The 22,921-nt window shown below is 35.0% G+C and overlaps 1 protein-coding gene across 9 annotated transcripts in view; it reads left to right on the top strand.

The window, feature by feature from the left end:
- The window catches only part of LOC128218150 (protein polybromo-1-like), a 74,761-nt gene that overhangs the window by 5,758 nt on the left and 46,082 nt on the right, over positions 1 to 22,921 (top strand). For all 9 annotated transcript variants that reach the window (XM_052925717.1, XM_052925708.1, XM_052925712.1 and 6 more), the window contains 18 exons: positions 1,011 to 1,108; positions 1,588 to 1,735; positions 2,182 to 2,340; positions 2,571 to 2,750; positions 3,082 to 3,249; positions 4,701 to 5,020; positions 6,887 to 6,956; positions 7,409 to 7,507; positions 7,888 to 7,953; positions 9,068 to 9,115; positions 13,183 to 13,338; positions 14,762 to 14,893; positions 15,029 to 15,201; positions 16,093 to 16,225; positions 16,666 to 16,833; positions 17,296 to 17,510; positions 18,111 to 18,153; positions 18,420 to 18,506. In XM_052925717.1, coding sequence (XP_052781677.1) covers positions 1,011 to 1,108; positions 1,588 to 1,735; positions 2,182 to 2,340; positions 2,571 to 2,750; positions 3,082 to 3,249; positions 4,701 to 5,020; positions 6,887 to 6,956; positions 7,409 to 7,507; positions 7,888 to 7,953; positions 9,068 to 9,115; positions 13,183 to 13,338; positions 14,762 to 14,893; positions 15,029 to 15,201; positions 16,093 to 16,225; positions 16,666 to 16,833; positions 17,296 to 17,510; positions 18,111 to 18,153; positions 18,420 to 18,506 — 2,463 coding nt within the window. The remainder of the gene's footprint in view (positions 1 to 1,010; positions 1,109 to 1,587; positions 1,736 to 2,181; positions 2,341 to 2,570; positions 2,751 to 3,081; positions 3,250 to 4,700; positions 5,021 to 6,886; positions 6,957 to 7,408; positions 7,508 to 7,887; positions 7,954 to 9,067; positions 9,116 to 13,182; positions 13,339 to 14,761; positions 14,894 to 15,028; positions 15,202 to 16,092; positions 16,226 to 16,665; positions 16,834 to 17,295; positions 17,511 to 18,110; positions 18,154 to 18,419; positions 18,507 to 22,921) is intronic.

Raw genomic sequence — 22,921 nt, 5'->3', positions numbered from 1 at the left:
AACTAGATAGAATAAATAGATTTTATTTTTGTTGATGCGGGGAAATTAGCCGGGTGGAGATGCTAAAGTAACCGGGTTATTTTACCGGCTCCCGGCCCATTTCTACACCCCTGATATACTAGCCAAATAAAGGAATTGTGCATTATACGAAATCTGTCAAGTTGTAACACTAATAATATGATGCTTACCTCAATTGTATGACAAAATTATAAATATTTTTCAATGTAACAATGATACATGGATGTGCTTCTTGAAAGCATGTGGCAATTTCCAGAATTAAGTCATCTTAAAAATTGGCTATTTCTGGTGTTAGTAAAGAAGCGGCTTAATTTTGCATGCACCGTTTCTTTAATCAACTAGTAAACATGGTAAAAATGACCATCATGTTGTTACGTGTGTCAATGTTTGCATCATTTGAACTACTTAAGTACGTTTGACCTTGCTTCAAAATTAATTAGTGTTGTAATCATGTGTGTATTATTTTTACAGAAATAAAAAAAGCACACAGACATACGGCACATAAACTATCTATATTGATAAGTAGTTACATCGTAATTTATATTGGCATCATGTTGGGTAGGGTTTTGGCTGAAGTTGGGGTCAGTTATGGTGCAGTCATTTTTGCTTTGAATATTTATCATTTTTAAAATTATAATTTATTTATTGTTCAGGGTTCTCAATAAGTTTCAGTTGAACCGTCTCAAAGAGTAAAGTAACCGACCTGCTTCTACTTATTCTATTTAAAATTCATTTAGTTTTCCAAATTTTAACCGGCCCAATTGCCATTTGAACCCTCCATTTTGGCCGGCAGCCGGTTCTTATTGAGAACACTGTTGTTTAGATTTTTTATTTCAGTTGGAAGTGGTATATTTATATATATGTATATTTCAGTATCACTATGATAAATATGTAGGACAATTTAGCAAGTTACTGGTTTCAAATTAGAAAAAGTATAGAAAAGATAAGATCATATTTGTATAAATAATTATGTGTAATTCATCTATTTTCAGACTGAGATTATTCAAGAACTGTTTAAGACAATCCGAAACTACACATCTGAAGATGGGAAGTTGCTGTGTGAATCGTTTATCAGGGTGCCAAAACGCAGGTAGGGACTTCACTAAGAGATGAAATATTTCTAAAACCATCTTTAAATTTGAAAAAAAATCACTACTGTTAGAGGAACATAATATTTGATAAGTTATTTGAAAAATACAAAAAAAAAATACATTGCTTTCTTGCTTTAGCACTGAAACCTTCATTATTTATTTTCATCCGTCTTACTGTTCCTGGTTTATGTTGAATAAGAGTTAAATGAGTCCTTTACACAGATATATATATTTGCCAATAATTTCATTTATTTTGATTATTAAATCAGTCATTGCCTTCAGTCCTTATCACAGATACCTCCTGTTGCCCCATTTCAAATTGACTGAAATCTGGATAAGTGTATTTGCGAAATGTCTATACATATGGAAATTGTTCTTATGAACATGTTTTATGACGCCATCTTTGATACTGATCCTGTAGATGTTCACTAGAGGTTAGAAAGCAATGCAATGCATCAAACATGTTTTGTGTGTTCAGGACGAACCCAGACTACTACGAGGTGGTTAATCAGCCTATGGACATGATCAAGATCCAGCAGAAAATGAAGATGGATGAGTATGAGGAGATAGAGCAGCTCACTGCTGACGTGGAGCTCATGGTCAACAATGCAAGGGCTTACTACAAGGTGGGTGATTTCAAGATCTGCCATTCCTTCTAACACTGTTTGATAGTCCTTATTTTTAGTAGGACAAAAGTTATTTCGCAAACGTCTTAGATAAGAAGGGATTATAATGAGTTATATTTGAAACAAATCTTTATTAAATGACATTAATTAAGGTTTTTTAGACGCTATGACAGCACATATATTTACTAGGACTCTAAGGGTTAGGTCAACATAATTGTAACTGAACTTGCATTTTATTCAACTTGTGGAATATTGAGCCTGCTATCATTTATTTCTACTGGACCATAACATTGCAACAAGAATGGCTCTGTGACATACCAATTTTGAGGAAGCTGTGTGTCTTTGACACATTTGACAGTGAATGGTTTGCAGGCTTACTCCAGTTTCAACCACTGTATTATTCTACATGTAGCGATTTACAATCACATTAAACATACTTTTTTCAGAAGGGATCCCAGGAGTACATAGATGCTACAGACCTGTTGGATCTGTACTACGAGATCCGGGACGAACTCCTGGTGGAGACGCTTGGTGACGGAGGTGATCTTGCTGACCCTGAAGAGGATGAGGAGGGAGAGGACAATATTGACATTGAGCAATTTTCTGTAAGGAAACTTTGCAATTATTTGAGTTGGAGTACTTTTTGATATCAAGAAATATAATTTATCAGTTATGTTTGTTTTTTTATATATTGGTTACAATGGTCGAGAGCTTGGCATATGCGACCAAGATAAATCTAACCTTAATTATTAGATTTGCTATTTGGTTGAGGTTTATCATAATGACAATACCACAGGCAATCATCTAATTCATGTTCTTATTTCTTGTCTTACAGTCAAAGATTGCGTCGATAGTGCAGCAGGAGAGTGCTAAACTGAAGGGCTTGCAGCCTGAGGCAGATGAGGACAGTGGTTATGACCCCGACGACTTTGAGCAGCTGTTTGCCACTCTCGTTAATGCTCAGGATGGGGAGAGAACCATCAGCGAGCCTTTTCATCTACTGCCATACAAAACTGTGAGTGAATAAATTTGTATAGTCAAAGATAGACTTATGGTCAGGTTTTTTATTCAACCCTGGCTTGTGTCTCATAACTTAGTGAAAATACCTGTCTTAGAATAATCAGATTTACAAGGCCAACTTAAGTTTTGTGGTACAAAGCTGCCATTGTCTTGGATTGAATTTATATATATTTAGATGAAGAAATCAGCAAGAAAAAAAACAAACCACTAAATCTTTGAAAAGGATCATATTCTCCAAAAGTGGACAACTTATCCTAATTTGATACAATTTGCTGAGGTGTGTTATGCGTTATGTTATCATGTATTTTCTATTTCGTTCATTTCAGCTGTACCCAAACTACTATGATGTAATTGAACAGCCGATAGATCTCAAGATGATCGCCAAAAAGGTTCAGGACAATGAGTATCGCACCCCAGATGATATAGACAGAGATGTCACCCTTATGGTTTCAAATGCTAAGACATTTAATGAACCAAAGTCTCTAATCTACAAGGTATCCAACTTTTGTTAGCTTTGCAAATTGTTCCCTGTGTTTTGTTATGCCCCCTTTTGAAAAAAGTGGGGTATATTGTTTTGCACATGTCGGTCGGTCGGTCGGTCGGTCGGTCTGTCTGTCTGTCGGTCGGTCGGTCGGAATACCAAATGGTTTCCGATCAATAACTTGAGAACGCTTTGACCGAGGGACCTCATACTTGGTATGTGTATTGGTCATCACCAGCAGATGAACCCTATTGATTTTGAGGTCAGTGGGTCAAAGGTCAAGGTCAGTGTGACCTTTACATGAAAAACGGTTTCCGATCAATAACTTGAGAACGCTTTGACCCAGGAACCTCATACTTGGTAGGTGTATTGGTCATGACCAGCAGATGAACCCTATTGATTTTGAGGTCAGTGGGTCAAAGGTCAAGGTCAGTGTGACCTTAACATGAAAAACGGTTTCCGATCAATAACTTGAGAACGCTTTGACCCAGGGACCTCATACTAGGTAGGCTTATTGGTCATGACCAGCAGATGAACCCTATTGATTTTGAGGTCAGTGGGTCAAAGGTCAAGGTCAGTGTGACTGTAAGCTGAAAAAAGGTTTTCTGATTGTCCATATTTTATTTTCTTATATAGTAGACAGTAGAAATTTATATGTCACTAAATGCATGAGTTGAAGTATCAGTTTTCAGTGAACATCTAGTTTAATTATGCCCCCCTTCGAAGCAGAGGGGTTATATAATTGCTTTGCACATGTCGGTCGGTCTGTTGGAAGACCAAAGCTTGTCCGAGTGATAACTCAACAATTCCCGGACCTATGGTCATCAAACTTGACATGAAGATTAGGTATGACCAGTAGATGACCTGCCTCATATGCATCCAATGACAAATCAGCTGTCATTTCAGTCCATGCATATTTCATTCAATTGTCCAAATATTTCTGGCAACTTGGCGCTCAGGGGGCATAATGTTTGACAAACATCTCTTGTTATGTATAGGTTGTTATTATACAAGGTAGACAACTCTAGTGAGCTTTGCAAATTGTTCACTGTGATGGTTATGTAAATATTGTAATATACAAGGTAAACAACTCTTGTGAGCTTTACAAAATGTTCCTCTAAGCTGTGTGTAAAGGTTGTTATATACAAGGTAGACAACTAGAAGTAGCATTGGAGTTTACTGTTGTAGTTATTTAGCTTTAATGTTTGAATCATAATAGCTGTTTTTAAGGTCATTGCCTCTGTGTAATGCTTGAGACTGGATGTTTTTCTTTAAATATTAATTGTTTACAAAACATGTACTTTAATTCATGTTTGTAAGTGAGCAGAGGGTTTTTACACAAATTGTTCATTTTTGTGGTCCTATCAAAATGGTATAAGAAATGAGGATTGAATGTAATTTTCTTTTTTCTTTACCTTTCAATTGATTAAAACCCCATCCAAAGTGTTTTTATTCTCTATTCAGGATGCCCTGACACTTAAGAAAGTGTTTGACACGAAGAAGAGGGAAATTGAGCACAGGAAGTCTAACGCCAAATCCAGCGAGCGCCTAAGAACACGTGGGTCAACCTCTGCACAAAAACTGTCAGCACAGTTTGCTGCCCTTGAGTACCCGGAGCCGATTGATCCCACAGACATTATGGAGTACGAGGAGGATTCTGGGACGGAAACTGTCATGTCCGAGGAAGAGAATCCCATGTGGCATTTGTTTAATGCTGTGAAAAACTACACTACAGCTGATGGGCTGAAAATTATTGATCCATTCTGCAAACTGCCCAGTAAAAGGTTAGATGAAAAAGTACAAGTTCTTTGTTTTGTTTTAAAATACCGGAGATACAGTCATATTTTAATGTATGTCAAAATCTCAGAAATTCTGTACATTGCAAACTCACATGCGTCCTGGTGGGAATCAAACCTGGGTCGCCTAAGTTACAAGCAAGTGCGCTAACCACTGTACTAACCGGAGAACCTGTGATTTTGAATGTGCTGTTAAAATGATACTTTTACCTCTAATGCTATTACCTCTGTCGAAGATGAAGAACACCACTTACTTATAAAAAGCTTTTCTACCCATATTAATTTCACAGTAGCACAGGGTTTCCGCCAGCCCTTTATGGCTTGTCAGGCCCGACGTGCCTTCCGCTGGCAAGGCTAATTACCGACACACGTTAATTATGCCGACATGCTTTAATCTGCGTAGCGACAATCCTTATCAAAACAATCATCAGTTTTGACAATACACAATTTTGTTGCGATTGCAACGGTTGACTTACAGCCAGAAGGCGTGTCGGGACTATTACGGCATTTGTATCAGCCATTCAGGATCGACGACAGCATGAAGGCGTGTCGGTGAGGTTCAACAGTGCAATTAAACAAACTCCTCCTATTCTTTATCAAAATGGGAATGTGTGAAAAACACCACTGTTGTAATTGCGACCTTCATCCCTATAATCATCTATGAACGCAAAGTAAACTATAAGTGTTAATAGATTTCAATAACATAAATCATGTGTCGTTTTATTTTGTTTCTTAATCCAGAGTCCGTTTGTTAACCAATTATTAAATTGTAATTGAGAACCGTGTTAAGATATCTGTGTTATTATAAACAAGGGTTATGCTATGTCGTCGTATGTAATTGAGTCGCGTTCCCGTCTTTAGTTTAGTGTAAAGTTATATTTTGTGTTGCTTATTATTAAACTTTGATTATTTTATCGTTCTTTTAATTTATTTAGAAAAAAGATAAATAAATCTGAAAATACACATTACATTCCGTTAAATTATTATTTAGCCGACCCGGCTTTAAAAATATAAGCTGTTGCAGCTTTAAATACAAATACACCCACGAGCAGTCGCTTTGCTCCAGGCTCTTTTGTGTTCCAGCATGCAGCGTGCTTTACACGTTTTGCTGTGACGTCAACGGTGTCAATATAAATAATACCCGCACTAAACGAAACATGAGTCGATCGATATCGTTGATATTGTATTGTCGGAAAACTTGAGAAATACCAATAATTAATGAAGAGAAACCATTAAACCTTTTCACAAATATGTTTAATGTTAATCGGACTTGAGTTGGTAATTCTAAATCATAGGAACATAACTGTAAACTTGTTTAAAATGCAGGAAATTGCACCATTTTGGATATGAAAAAAAAAAATCGACGTCAGGAGGGGACACCCCTCCCAAACCCTCCCCTTCCGACATGCCTTATGAAATTCCTGGCGGAAACCCTGGTAGCATTTCTTGAATATCAAGGAGACACTTAGTAGAATTACATGATTTAATTCCAGATAAACACCTATTTTTGTGTATTTTATTGCCAAAAAAAACAGGAATTAGATAATTATGTTTTACTTAAAATATTTTAAAATGCAGAATTAAACAAATGTAAGAACCCTTCTGACTTCAAAAATATCTTTTGACAAACAAGGCAAAAGGACAAAAACATATCTTGAGATTACTTTTTACTCAAAATCTGTTTAAAAAAGGCTGAATCGATCAAATTTAAATGCCAACATGTTGTTTCAAGCATAATGAATGTTAAGACCATGTAGCAGTTTTTCTTTTACAGATGTTTACTGTCAATGTCTCATGTATTGTTAATCAAAATTCAGATGTATTAGTAACTGTTTTTGTTTTTTGTCAATTAAGGTATTACCCAGATTACTATGAGGAAATCAAGAAGCCTATTTCCGTCAACAATGTTCAAAAGAAAATCAAAGTAAGTTCATATATTTTATTTTTGCAAATATTTGGGATACCGCTTAATTATTTAAAGCTCACATAGTGATATAAAAAACAGTATTATAAGTGTTTTTTATTCTTACCAATTGTGGAAGTTGCATATATTGATAATGTATGTATGAATTTTATAAAAAGATCTGTGCATTTAAAAAACAAAATTTGCACCATTACAGGGATTTTCTTATCTACCTTGTGCAATTCTTCTGACTTGGCACATTTTTCCTAATTTCCTGATACATTTTTCCTGACTCCCTTATGCTGTTTTTCCTGACTCCATGTTACAAGCTAAGACTTTTCATTTTAAACTTGCTTTATAACCCTCCCCCCCCCAAAAAAAAAAATAAAAAAAATAACTCATTTAATAGTATTGAGACCCAGAATTAATATATTAAAAGAACAAATTATATTGTGAATGTTGTTCTCTTGCAGTCTGGTTACTATAATAGCCTGGACCAGCTATATACAGAGCTTAACCTGGTGTTTGAAAATGCCAAGCAGTACAATGCCGATGAGTCAATCATCTTTAAGGTATGGACTGTTATCAGCTTGGTTATATGTTAACATTTTTAGTCAGATAAGCATGTTCAAAAATACATTGTGTAGGCTTTTTTTGCAAGCTGTACTTTAATTTTGCAGGTTTTTGTATTATGCTGCTTAATTGTATTGAGTCATGAGTCTTTTGCAGCAGGTTAATTTTAGAAAAAAACAACAACGCTGCTGTCCTAGTCTTGTTGACTTTGTGGTGTTGTGCAAGAACAACTGAAGCAGTGAGACCCAAAATACACTAGTTCTCTGTTAGCTCCGATAACATTAATTTTAAATGTTGATGCCTATTGACATAATTGTGTTGCACATCTAATTGAACCAGTGTATGTTTTTCATGTATTGAACTTTCTGTTTACTTACAGAATGCCTGTCTCCTACAAAGGGCTATGAGAGAAAAGAAAAAGGAGCTTGATAAATTTGGATATAAGGTAAATACAGCTGTATTGGAGCTCTGGAGTCATTTTAAGCGTTATTTCAAACTTTTGATTCAATTCCACATATAATGCTAGTGGCTGTCAACCTTGCTTGCTCCAAATGTTAGAACTTTACTTACTAACTAGCCTGTTTTTATCACTTGTGATAAAGGTTGTTTTTTTATGGAGGGTTTATCTGTCAGGAATAGATGCTTTTAGCTTTTAAAATGATAGAAAGTATATGATAGGTATATATACGTCCACAAAAGCGATATACCTTGTAATGTACCAAGAGAGATGGTGATGAATTGGTTTGTTATTTATACTCATGTATATGTACCCTAAAACAGATGGAGAAGAAATGGTGGTTTGGTCCGTGTAAATTATTATTTTGCCAGCTCTCGATTCAAAATGTTTGTTGTTTTATGGTAAAGGAAATGCTTCTTGGAAATGAACAAGTATAGGTGGTTATAGCATCGGCACATTCATGTTACTATTTACCCTGTTACCAACTAATCCAATATATGAAGCATGTGTTTTTTCTTTGGACAAGAGAAAGCACTCAGTTTGTTGGTGGTAAAAATATCACATATTTGAAATAACAGTGATCAAAATTGATATGACGCTGAAATCAGATTACGACCACCTTCTATTATTTAATATCCTCTTTTTTTAATAAAAGAACTTGTAAAATCCAAGTCCAAGTCCATACCCATCAGTTTGTCCACGGTTATCATGCAATCTCTCCATTGATATATATAACAGATACGAATATTCGTATCAGGGTGGTTTGGAGTCATGTCAATTGGAATTTGGGACAATAGCACTATTTACTTTAAATCTTTGAAAATTGCTACACACATTTTCAGGTAACATTGAAGTTTTGAACAAGTCTGGTGATCATTTTACTTTGCGCCAGTGTTGGTTGTGGCATATCAACCACTATTACAAGTGATTGTACTGTAGGTTTGTCCTATATTTTAATAAAAAAAAAGAAAAGAACAATTTGAATGAAACCAATAACAGTGAAGAAATAAAATAAAACATTTATAATCATTTTTAAACTGTATGTTTAGAATTTAAGCTTTTATTGGTGTGTTATCATATATTTCCCCGTTACATTACTCAGGAAATGTCAATCCCGGAACTTGGAATCCATTTTGAGTTTCCAATGTTGGTGAGTAGTAAAGGGCAGAGAATCAATGTTTTGTATACATATCGCTTCCCTGTTTTAAGTTGCTTTCTTTATTTTTGTATCGTAAACTGGTTGGTTATTAAGGTACCCACATATTCGCTAATTTTGTTTTGGTTTAAATGATATGAGCCAAATATGACACAGATTTGTAATGAGTGAAAACTATTATTTGTTTGCCTTTTGCATGAATAGAATTGGATGTTAATAGATAACTTGTCTAATAAGAATATAGTTTAATGATAAGCTGTGTGAGTGTTCCATTCATTTGCTGATCAACCTTTAGATGTTGTCTTGCATGGCTGTTGTCCAGGTCATTAATGCATGACCATACTATACGTTTCTGGTTAGTAGGTGACTCAATATGGGATATATGGGGCAAAGGAAACCATATTATTTGAAAATTGTTTCCTATGTCCTGTATATCCATTATCGGGTCACCTGCTAACCTGTAACTTATATATCACGCCTACCACCTGTTTACCTGTTTAAATTTACAACCTGTTTACCTGTTTAAATTTTTCATTTATTCATCAGAATCGGAAAATAAAGGCCATTTTAGGTTGATAATTATTTGGTGACCCAATGTGGAAAAATATGGGGTCACCGTGTGACCAGTCCTGGACCAATGGCTTTGCGTCATTCATGTTGGAGGCGTGATATAGTTCAATATGGTCTGTGGTATGAAATGCTGCATTGGTCAGTCAAAATCATTTGGATTCTATAGCAAATTAACACCAAGGGTCGGTGGAATATAGCTTTTGCTATTCTGGTCAAATAAACTATATGATCAGTGTCATTGTAATGTTATTTATAGTGGTTGAATATTTGTCATATTAACACTAACTCGTACCATACTTGGATATTTCATCACAAATATCTTTCAGATGGGAAATGTTAATGCTATTTTCACAGTATTTTGAGCTGTGTATTGTCTTCCATGTTAGTCATAGGTAAAACACAACTTTCAGTGAATATGTTGATAGAATCATAGGGTATATTGCAGTCTGATATCAATTATTTGTTTCCATCTGCCTGGAAAGTACCCCAAAAGAGGTTTTTTTCAGCGTTATGCAGTTTGAATTTGAAAACAGGAGACATGTTTGTACAAAAATATAATTTATCAAGTACCAGCAAAAACAGGTCAAAATGAACATTTCTATAAAGGAAATTAATTCAGCCTTTAATTGATACTTAAATTGTGGTATCCAATCAGTGGATCAGAAAATTTGAGAAATTGAATTAGATAGAGAATTGTTATACATTGCTTTGAGATCAATTAACTTATGACTTTGAGTTAAAAATGAGCCTATAACTTAAAGATAAGATGTTGTATAGAAGAAACGTTTAGATAAAAGATATATTTTAACTAAAATTATCAAGGCTGCTGTATTGTTCCTGGCACTGAAGTGTCTATTACACAGCCAACAGTTTCTCCAGTTATTTGTACTGTTTCTTTGATATTGAAGGTCCCAATTGATTTGATATAAAAATCCTAATACCTTCGCCATTTTCACAATATTTTGAGTCACTTTATGTTTTCCTTGTTATACATAACTACAACACAGCCGTATTTGCTACTTCTTTAATGCTGTAATATTACAAGCAGCAATTTTTACTGCTGTGTTTAATGATGTGATATCATAAGCAGCCATTTTGGCTGCTGTGTTTAATGAGCCTACATGTATATCATAAGCAGCCATTGTTGCTACTGTGTTTAGAGAGGTACTATCACAAGAAGTCATTTTTACTGCTGTGTTTAATGAGGTAATATCACAAGCAGCCATTTTGTTGCTTTGTTTAATGAAGTTATATCACAAGCAGCATTTTTTGCTGGTGTGTTTAGTGAGGTAATATCACAAGCAATCATTTTTACTGCTGTGTTAAATGAGGTTGTATCACAAGAAGTCATTTTTATTGCTGTGTTTAATGAGGTAATATCACAAGCAGCCATTTTGTTGCTTTGTTTAATGAGGTTATATCACAAGCAGTCATTTTTTGCTGGTGTGTTAGGTGAGGTAATATCACAAGCAATCATTTTTACTGCTGTGTTAAATGAGGTTGTATCACAAGAAGTCATTTTTATTGCTGTGTTTAATGAGGTAATATCACAAGCAGCCATTTTGTTGCTTTGTTTAATGAGGTAATATCACAAGCAGTCATTTTTTCTGCTGTGTTTAATGAGGTAATATCACAAGCAGTCATTTTTTCTGCTGTGTTTAATGAGGTTATATCACAAGCAGCCATTTTTACTGCCAAAGTGTTAAAGGATACCATGATATCAGAAACAGTTATTTTTGCTGTTATGCTATTTAATAATATGATATCACAATCAGCCATTTTGATGTTGTGTATGTTAACTGATGTGATATTGCAAGCATGCTACTAAAAATGTAAGAATTGTGTTCTGTTGTTAAATCCCTATTGGTTTGATGTTGTTGCATGGTTACTAAAAAGAAAAAAAAAAGTTACCTCCAGGTTATGCCAACTATGACTGTGTAATTCTAATGGCATTGCTTGTAATAAGGTAATCAAGTGACTAATTGTACAGTTGATGAAAAAAAGTGCAAGTAATGATCATAGCACAGATTATGTCAGTGCCCAAAATCTTTCTGATGGTGGGGAAAAAATGATAACAGTGAAGAGATTACCATGAAATATCCATAACAGCAACACTTATGTTTGTGTAACAAGTCTCATAACTAAGGCTGAAATATTTGCTTTGTTTGGGTATCTGTAAAGATGTATGTGAACATACGTGCACAGACAAGCAGTTTGCTGTAGACATTATAATAAAATCATAATTAAGACCAGGGCTACTTGAAAGATTTGAAACCACAAGCACTCAGATAAACATGATTATTTTCAAAATTGATTTATTTTGCGTATCTTATTTTCATACACCCAAAGGTTCATTCTTATTTTTAGTGAATTACAACATTTTATTCATTTGAAGGTTCTTGACAATAATTGATTATAAACTTTTCCGATCATATGGTATTTTCTAACCAGCCTAGACACAAGCCTGGTATACACGGTATATTGGTTGGCCAGCCTAGCCTGTATATATACGCAAAGCCTAATCGTAAGAAGAAAGTAAGTTTTATTTCAGACATTGAAAAAAAGTAAAAGGCGAAAAATATCCAAAATATTTACATTATATAGTCAGCAAAAATGAGTCTTTTGTGATCTACCACATGTTTGCCTACCAGTTAAAAGATATCTTGTCAACTAGAAGATATTGAGTGTTCATTGTAGCAAAACAAAGCAGACGGTCATGTTAATCTGATGGTTGTGATTTTGTCACTTTTATTTGGGTGTTAATGACAAATCCGGTTTGTGTATTACAATTTGAACTGACTAATCTGTTTTGGATCGAAAATCGAAAACAATTGAACAAATTTCAGACCAATTTTTTTTTACCATTTTTTGTTCCTGAAATCAGTCTGGCATGGTCAAAATTGGTCCAGACTGGCATATTGTAAGTTTTTTGAAGCCCTGATTTAGACTTTATAACTGCAACATATATGATTTATAGAATACTTCAAGGTTTCGTTTCATTTAAAAGTATCTGGATAATTAGTGGATCTAGGCAGGGATGTGGGGGACCTCCCACATACAAAGAGTTAAAAGGTAGTGGGGTTTGCTCATGGTTGGGTATTGCAGCTGGTTAACGGGTCATTCTGATTGCCTCTAAAAATCAGTATAATAGTTCAGTCCCTGTTATTATCACATGTGTAACAGGACTGGTAATAAAATAAGGGTACTTCTAACATCAAACAGTCAAGTATCATTAACAGCAATGTCATAACAAGTTGATGTCATTAACATGCGATGTTGAGTTTTGCATTTAAACCTATATGACAGCCTACTATAATTATATGTTATTGAAAAGATGGTAAAAATTAACTGTAAGTGAATCTATCTGTTGATTGTTTTGTTTGTTACTCTTGAACTTAAAACTTATTTGTAAACACAGTGGTAAGCAAGGGGTAAGCTAGTTCCCTAATAATATAATCATTTATTTCTACTTCTTTTCCCATGTTTCACAGAAGAGCTATGATGAAGACCACTCAGTTAAGAAAAAAAAGAGCACCACTCCTGTCGAAGTGGAAAAGAAACGAGGGCCACCAAAAAAGGTGTTCGATCTTGATGAGCTGCTGCGGAAACGACTCTGGTCTCTCTTTAAATCTGTGTATGACTATGCTGTAAGTTGGTCATGCTGTGATAGAAGCATTATTAGCATTTCTGTTTATTATTATTTAGCATCATCATTGTGATGATTAGTGGGTATTTTCATGGCATTGATGTGGTTGCTGGCTTGGTAAGTGTCATGCATAAACTTACTGTTTGCCATATCCTGTAAACCATTTAATTGAAGTATTGATATGAAACCTGGTACATAATTATGTTTATATTGGCAATATGTAACAAGTCTTATCTCTCTTGCTGTAATAATTGTTGGTTTATGCCCATGCTTAGACAACTGCTAGGCTGTTTTTTAAACTCTTGGCAACTAGTACAGATGTAATTATTTCAATGCAATCTAAGGTTAATCTTAAAATACTTAAAAACTAAGAGCTAAAAAGTGGTTTTCACCCATTGCGACCTCTGTTTAGCTGCTGCTCTGGACCCACCAGATTGTTTAACTTGGCCTCCTGGACTGCTAGCGTTAAGTTGAGGGAATGTTTGATTTTTAGCTCGACTATTCGAAGAATAGGTGGGCTATACTACTCGCCCTGGCGTCGACGTCCGGTTAAAGTTTTAGGGCAAGTTGGGATTTTCACTTATAAGTCCAATACCCTATATTCAATTGACTTAATACTTCACACAGTTGTTCAGGGCCATCACATGATGAGGTTAGATAACTCCATATTATTCTTTACACAGATTATGGCCCCTGATTGACTATGGAACTTAGGTTAAAGTATTAGGGCAAGTTGGAATATTTATTAATAACTTCTATATCCTTTGTTTAATTGACTTAATACTTAATACTTCACACAGTTGTTCAGGACTATCACACAATGAGGTTACATAACTCCATATTATCCTAAATACAAGTTACAGCCCCTGATTGACTTAGGTTAAAGTTTTAGGCAAGTAAAAGTGAAGGGCAAGTTGGGATTTTAATAAAAAAACTTCTGTACTGTTCATTAAATGCACTTAATAAAATTCAAAATTATTTATGACCATCTTACAACAAGAGACATAACTCCGTTTTAAGCCTAAATACAAATTATGGCCCTTGAATTTCCTTTGAAAGGCATATTTGTATATTCTTAACCACATTTTCATAACGGGAAATCAAGTTATTTGAATGACTTGCGTCATTGTTTGGGCGGGCTGGTGGGAGGGCAGCATCAAAGTCACCTTATGTATTGATTAATTGTAGTTAGGTTTGGCATAAAGAGCCCAAACTTGGTATTATTACATCGTTATTGTATTCTAAGTCAAAGCGGCATAGTCGAGCGCGCTGTCTTACGACGGCTCTTGTTTATATCATATCTTGTTGAAAAAAAACAACAACCTGTTAAATGAATGCAGATTTTTGCTTACATCAGTATATTGAAGAACATGTCCAATAAAACAAACTTATGTTACCATGGTGACATTAATTTTTTTTTTCAGGATGGTCAAGGTCGTCTTTTACGCCAGATCTTCATGTATCTTCCCTCGAAGAAGGATTACCCAGACTACTACAAGGTGATTACAGATCCAATCGACCTGAGTATCATCGAGTCCAAGATAAAAAACAACAAGGTAAAGTTTCACCAAATCTCATGATTTGTTTCTTTGAAATCAAGGAAAGTAATAAATAGGACAAGGAATTTTGTTGGTAAGATAAGCAGGGTGATTAAAATATTACTTAAATAATGTCAATGATCGTGTTTCCAGTACCCATCGGAGTACAACCTGATGTCAGACATGGACTTGATGTTCAAGAATGCACGACATTACAATGAGGAGGGCTCGCAAGTCTACTCTGACGCCCAAACCCTCGAGAAAGCCCTGAAAGCAAAGTGGAGAATTATAAACCAGGCCGCTGGCACGCCCAAGGGAAGCAAGTCGTAAGTTTCTGTCAGAAGGTGCATATTCATTAGAAATTCAAATCCATTAAATGCATTGGCAAACAGACATTCTGTTGGCAATGATTTTTAAAGAAATTGTTTGAATTTACGTTTCTTACTTTTATGAACCAAACAGCAACTGGCATATGCTTATTTGAACAGTCATTCAAATTTTCAATAGCCTTACTACTGCTAATGAGCATTTTCTTTTACCTGTTAAAATGATTTTACAAAATAAAGGTTTAATTTTAAAAAAAAATTGATGTTTCAACTGCTAGTTTGATTACATATATATCATACAGAACTTTGTTTCTGATATCTGACGGTAATCTTTTCTCTTTGAATTTTTAAAGATCATTCATTTGACAGAATAGCTTTTATAAGTTTGTCAGTGACAAAGTAACTATACAATTATTTTCATTGTCACTGGAAAGGTGCTGGTCAGCCTAGGTAATCACCTAGAACATTAAGGCTCTCCTGTTGTGCTGTTTTGAGATGTTTTTCAGCGTAGGTCATGTGGACAATCTAGTTTTAATAGTCCATATCTCCTCAACGCCTTAATGGATTTTTATGAAACTAAAGTAGAATGTTAACCATAGTTACAAAACATGCAGAATCCACACTTGAGTCACTGGGTTCAAGGTGAAGATGAAGGTAATAGTTCAAGGCCAAAGGTTCAAGCCATAAATTTCTTACCGGCTCCATATCTCTTAAATCCCATAAAGAATTTTCATGAATCTTGGGTAAAATGTTAACTTCATTGACACAACACCCATAATCTGTTCCATATCTCCTGACATCAAATGTAATTGAACAGAATAAGACAAGGGGGAGACATCTGTTTTTTGCTTCAAAAAACAACTGTCCAAATTTTGTGAAATTGAATTTCAGGAAAATGCGTAAAGGCCCAGCCCCGACCAGTTTGGTAGCCAGACTACAGGACCTATATGAATCTATACGGGATTACCAGGATGTGCGCGGAAGAACCCTTTCCAGCCCCTTTATGAAGGTCCCAGCCAAGACTGTAAGTCAGTTTAGAATAATTGCTGATGTATTTTGTTGTACAGAAATTGTTGAATATAATTGACAAATCTTATGTATGTCAATGCATAGTAAACGTATTGCAACTCATTTCAATGGTTCAAGGGACAAAGCAAACTTTTAGTCCATAATTACCAGTGTTCTTTGTCGGTATCTGAACATTTATTTCATAATTGATCATGTTTATTTAAGGAATGAATTGCGAGGTTGATGTCATTATCGGGGTATGAACGCAATTGGGTTGGTCAATGTGTGTGGAGTCCGAAGGACTCCACGCGTACTTTGGCCAACCCAATTGCGTTATATATATATATATATATATATATATATATATATATATATATATATATATATATATATATATATATATATATATATATTTAATCAAGATCTTTATCACCTTACATGACTTGTCTTTTTAAGGACTATCCTGACTACTATGAGGTGATTAAGAAGCCGATGGATATGTCCACCATCTCTCAGAAAATGATTCAGAAGAAATATGAAACCATTGAAGATATGGTCGCTGACTTTGTACAGATGTTTGATAATGCCTGCAAATACAATGAGCCAGACTCACTCATTTACAAGGTATGTTGTGTAGAACATATTCAATAAAGCCTGTGGGCTGTACTCTCTTATATTCAATGTTTATTGTGTATAGGACATTTGTTGATGCCTGCATATTGTCAATAAGTGAAATAAGCAGAACTCATAAGCATGTTTGCATTCGAAGTTGATTTTCAGATTGAAATATTCAATATTTGTATGAAAACTGTTGACCTTTTGGCATCAAGTACAATATAAAAAATACAAATTGTTGCAAAATCATTGGCAGTTTTCCAGGATGTAAATGTCAATCCAAGAAGGTTTTAGTGTCTTTCACACATAATTGAAATTGTGCACTTTATAGCTATACTCTTAGTTTTTTTCCATTAATACCAGTAAAAAACAGGTTTATGTCCATTTCTAACAACTGCAATAAGCAAATATCCCATGGGTTATCTTAAATAATCCCTGACAATACTATCAATGCTATTGTTTTTATCTTAGGATGCCCTGACACTACAGCGAGTTTGCCTTGAGAAGAAGGTGGAGCTAAGTGATGAGTTCTCTAACGAGGTGCCAGATGTGCGCGCGGCCTTACAGGAGATGATGACGAATCTTTTCATCACAACGTACAATAGCCAGGATGAGGAGGGCCGATGTTACTCTGACTCTTTCTCTGAACTCCCGGAACGAGACCCGGGAACAGACCCAAACTCTGAGTAAGTGCTGCAACCAAGAGGGAATTCCTCAAAATATCTTAAATGTTATGATTACCGTTTTAAGAATTTTGCTGAAAACAATTGATAAAAAGAACAAAACAAATAAAAACAGAACACTCTTTAGTCGGTTACAATGATAGTGTGGTAAATTTCCTTGATAAGTGTTGGAAGCCTTCAAAAGGAGAAATTTAGTTGACATGCTTATATGCACATAGATAGAGTAAAGATGGTCATGTCTGGATTCAGTACATCACGCATAGTGTGCAAGACCCATATCCCTATTTCACACTCCATCACTCATCCTTTGAGGTCAACCATGATTGGGTCTGGTGTATGCTTATAGTTTGTTAAGATATTACTAATTGAAGACATATTTGTAATTGCATATTCCATTGACCTGGTTCAAACTTCTGAGCCATTCGTCATTTACTGTGGCAGTTCTTGTTTCATTCGCATTCATCACAGTATTATCTCTCGTATCTTTAAAAGGTGCCATTTACATGGATTTGAATATCTTTCTAACATTCTAAGCTAAAAGACCAGTTACGTTGAATGCAAATAATAATTGGCAGACAAACTAAAGAGTGATTTTTTTTCCAGGAAACCTCTGACCTTTGACAAGATTAAAAGAAACCTGGACAGAGTAAGTCTTTATAGAGATGTTATAGTAAGGCTGAACATCTTCATTTGTGTGCTTATGGATGCTTGGATAATGTAATAAAATTGGTAAAATTGTTTGTAGGCATATTATCTTGGTCAAGGTTGATTGTGTGATAACTCCTATAACTACAATGTTTTGCATTTTTTACATTCAAATTTTTATTATAATTGATTTGACTATAATGGGCAATCCGCAAACAGCCTACACTTTCAAATCCTCTTAATTCTAATGGGTGTTTTCTACTGCAGGGCCGCTACAGGCGTTTGGACCGGTTCCAGGAAGATATGTTTAAGGTGTTTGAGAGGGCGCGAGCACACAGCAGGTCTGACTCACAGGTACGGGCTGCTCGTTGTTATGTTAAGGGGTAAATACCAGAATGTACCAAAACATTGTATATTAATACAGTTAAAACTTGTCAGCCCGATATTCTAGGGACCAGCCAAAATACTCTTGAGAATATCGAGAATATAACTTGTTTTTTATTTGCTATCTCCGCAAGAGAAGAGTATTTATCGGACAAAGTTACCAAACACACATCGTACAGCCCAGGTTTTGAGCTGATGGCATGTTTGCTCAAAATGTTTAACCATTTAATTTGATGATAGTTATGATTCCAATTAAGCAGATCTACTCGACTAGTGCCTTGTGCTAAATGAAGCCAAACCAAACAAATCAAAGTGTGAAAATATTACCTGAGCCCGCAAAAATGACATCGAGCCAAACAAACAAAACAAAGTGTGAAATTCTTACTTGGGACTGCGAAAATGACATGGAGTGTGGAGATATATCGACCATCCGATCGAATATCATATGAACTAAAGGTAAAAAAAATCGGTCCTCTTAATCTGGTTCGAGCCATGCTTTACCGAACCAACCAGTTTCAACCGTACATTTTAATGTCACATGCTTCCTTTTAGGATTTATTCCCACAGTTAATGCATTGTTTTTCCTGAGGGCTATTCCAGTAAAACATATGTCCCACCCCAGGAAGGCACTTTCAAAATGGACCATCCCCCTTCAGAAGTTTATTTGATGAGAAAAGAACCCCCTTTAGAATATTTTCTGAGCAAATTCGGACCCCCTTGAGAAGTTTATTGTTTTATACGTCTATATGCAAAGATTATTTGCAATTACTCTTTTGTAACTCTTTGATCAGGTGAGCTATATAGGACCTTATAGCTCATCCTAGTTTCTAAGCCAATCATCACCCAGAGATTTTCAAATCTTTGCTCGAATAGGTTTCATATAAGATCACATCTGCACCCAATAAGTTAATTATTATAACTAGGTCAACAGACATGCCGCGCGCCAAATGAACATCGAGCAGCCAATGGGCACGCTGTATACGGCCTTGTTCGATGATTGGCTTAGAAACTAGGGTGAACTATAAGTCGGTTACTGGGCTTCGCTTGTAATAAATTTTGTTATTTTCCATTAATAAATTTGGTTATTTTCCATTATATGGACTATTACCTACACACCACGGTTCTCTTTTTTCTTCATATGTTGCTATAAGTGCATATTAAGCCACATGAGGCTGCTTGTTTGTTCCCTTGAATCAGTGTATATTTCTTGAATAAAATTATTTGTTTTGGCCTTAACCTAACAATTGTTTCTTTTATATTCCCATCCAAGTATGGAAATAATTTTGTTATATTTAGCTCAAGGAACTGAAAATTTATATTGAATTAACACATGAACATGACCGACGGAAGATGTGATGTTCTTCCAGCATTTCCAGCTCATTTGTTGGACTAGAATGCTCGCAGGCCAAATGTGGATGACAGACACCTAATGATCCCAAAAGCTCACCATAAGCTAAAGTAATACCTATTAGTTTCATAGAACCATTCAAACATTAAACTATCAAGTGACAATCACTGCAATGTAGAGATGCCATTAAATGGGATCTATACTCCTGTATAACACTGATTTTCAACATCTTTGGTCATTTAAAGGCGGTCGGTTATCCTTACCCTCTGTTCCCGGGTGAACCAATACTAAGCCAAATCGCAAAGGTGGAGGCCTGACTCGAACTCGGAACCTTCAGGTTACTAACCTAGCATATTACCAGCTGTGTCATCGAGGCCTTCATTATTTAGATATTTCAAATTAAATTTGAACAAGAAAATGTTTCCATGGAACACGGATGCCTCGTTCGGCAGTCAGATGGATGGATGAACAGATGGACAAATGTAGGGTCACAAATACAAATATCTTTTTATATATTTAACAATTAAACAAAAGAACTTTAAACAAGTATTAAATCAAATCTGCTTGGTCTGGGGCAAGGGAACCAATTCATATGTGAATAAAATAAATAACTTACAAAAACGAATTGCAAAAATCATACTTGGTAAATCTAAACGAGATTCATCAACAAATCTATTTAAAGAACTAAAATGGCTTAACTTCTCGGATAGATGTAAATACCACGCAGCAGTATTAGTTTACAAGACGTTGAATAGCATGGCTCCATCATATATGTCAGAATTAGTAACAGTTTCAGACAATAATGTATATATGCTAAGATCAATGGCACACAAAGATATTGTTTTACAAACTAGACCTCGTACTAATTATATGAAAGCATCGTTTACATATTACAGCAGAATTGTTTGGAATAATATACCTTTGGAAATACGAGAATCAAAAAACTTTAATACGTATAAAATAAAGGTCAAACAGTACCTCATAGGAAACTTGTGATTATACAAATTGTGATGTTTTATTCATAATTATATTTAACTGAGAGTATCTGTCTAATATTGATTCAACATCATCATCATGTCATCATATGCATCATTATCGTCAGCATCAACAGCATACTTATAATCATCATCATCATCGTCATCGTTGTTAGCATCGTCTTCATGTTTGTCTTATGATTATTTGCCATATTTTCATTCTGTTTCAGAGGGCCATATCGAAAATAAGATTCTGTAGTTTTGTACATGATCTTAATATGTCACCTTCTTAAAATAAAGATATTATTATTATTATTATTATTATTATTAAATAAACAATTAACAAAAATTATTTTTGAAGAGCATTAACATTTAATATCATATTAATAAAAGAGAATATTATACAATTAATTGTGTTTTTTGGCACATCAACTTAAATGTAGGTCATAATGTGTTTATGTGTATTGTATTGTACAATGTTTTCAAAGGTCATGTACTATAGAAACATGGAAGGCTTGATCGTATAGTAAAGTAAAACCTCAGGCACTTTTGTTCAGCAAATCTTACAAATACAATATCTAAGGCTATCGTAATTACTCAGTCTTTGGCCAGCGTGGCATTCACAAACAGTGTAGACCCTGATCAGACTGCTCAACCAGGGTCTTCAATGTTTTCCTCTCCTACAGATCATTTTGTCCAATTTTACCCGATATCAGAGAGAGGCATATAATAAATGTTTATATTAGTATTGAGCCTTTGCAAGTTAATCTAGCATCTATGTACAAAGATACATTAATACGGATCTATTCTATAAAGATTCACCACACCAGTTTATTACCTTTGATTCTCCAATTGGGAACACTTATAATTGAACGATCCCCAAAGTGCAACATAATGAAGTCAAAATGCCATTATTTGGGGACTATACTATAGCCACCACTATTCTATGTTTACCATTGATTGGGGATCGCTCAAGTACAAGCTACTCCTGCAGCTGTAATATATCATTTTCACAATTCAATAGCAGTATTTACGGGAACATTTTTTTCAAAGTTCACAAAAAAAGAGAGTGAATTCTCATCATTTAATACATGGGTGAAAGTGTTTGAAACTGAAAAGCCCGAAATAGCCATGGGAAACCGCATGGATGAAAAACAAAATCATGTATTAATGCAACAAAGTCCACAAGTACAAAAAAAATTGGCAGCACTTACCCATAGGACAGTGCCAAATTTGATTTATATAATACTGTTGCATGACTTTTAAATAGGAGTTGGACAAGACAGAAATAGAAAAGGCTTGGTCTAGTATTTCTGACTCATAATTGGCTAGTGCCCGTGTTCAGAAATACCACCTTTTCCCAGTTAGATAGACAATAAAACTCTGTTACCTGTTATCCCAGTCTTCTGATTAGATCATGCAAATTCTGATGTTCGCTTTATTGTTTAAATCCTAAGCATATATGCCTCTACAAATTCACTAGACATATACATTATTGACAGTCCGCAAGACACCATTCTCCGTTTCTGGTTAAAAAATTCTCTGTTATTCAGTCATTCTATAGTTATTTATAGCAACTTCCGAAACTTTGAAAAATCATTAAAAAATGACGGAAAAACTAAACAGATTGTGTTGACAGAACTTTTCCTATATAGAACTATATGTTGGAAAAAGATGTGGACAAAAGATCGGAACTGACCGAGAATGTACGATTTACGATAACGGCAAGAACGGTGGATAACGGCAAGAAACTTTCACCCATGTAATTATATACAACCTAAAAATAACTTGTGGTCGAAATGTTAAGGGGACGAAACATTCGGATTTATAACATTTACGCAATACGTACAAATTATGATTTCTAATAAAATTCTAGACAACTGTTGTCAATTTGGTATACTTACCACGAAACGTATCCACACATGCGGAGCAACTATTGGTTTCTAGCCAATTTTTTAGGTTGGTCTTCGACCACGACTTTACAAATTCTGGCGCCTCCGCCATCTTGTTGTCAAGGGACGCAACTTCTTCTGATTTCCGGTACCGCGGAACCGACTCGTAAT

The sequence above is a fragment of the Mya arenaria genome, chromosome 14 (genome assembly GCF_026914265.1).
Source record: "Mya arenaria isolate MELC-2E11 chromosome 14, ASM2691426v1".
Lineage (NCBI taxonomy): Eukaryota > Metazoa > Mollusca > Bivalvia > Myida > Myidae > Mya > Mya arenaria.
Note: the sequence above shows the minus strand (reverse complement) of the source record. Positions and strands in the feature narration are given on the sequence as shown.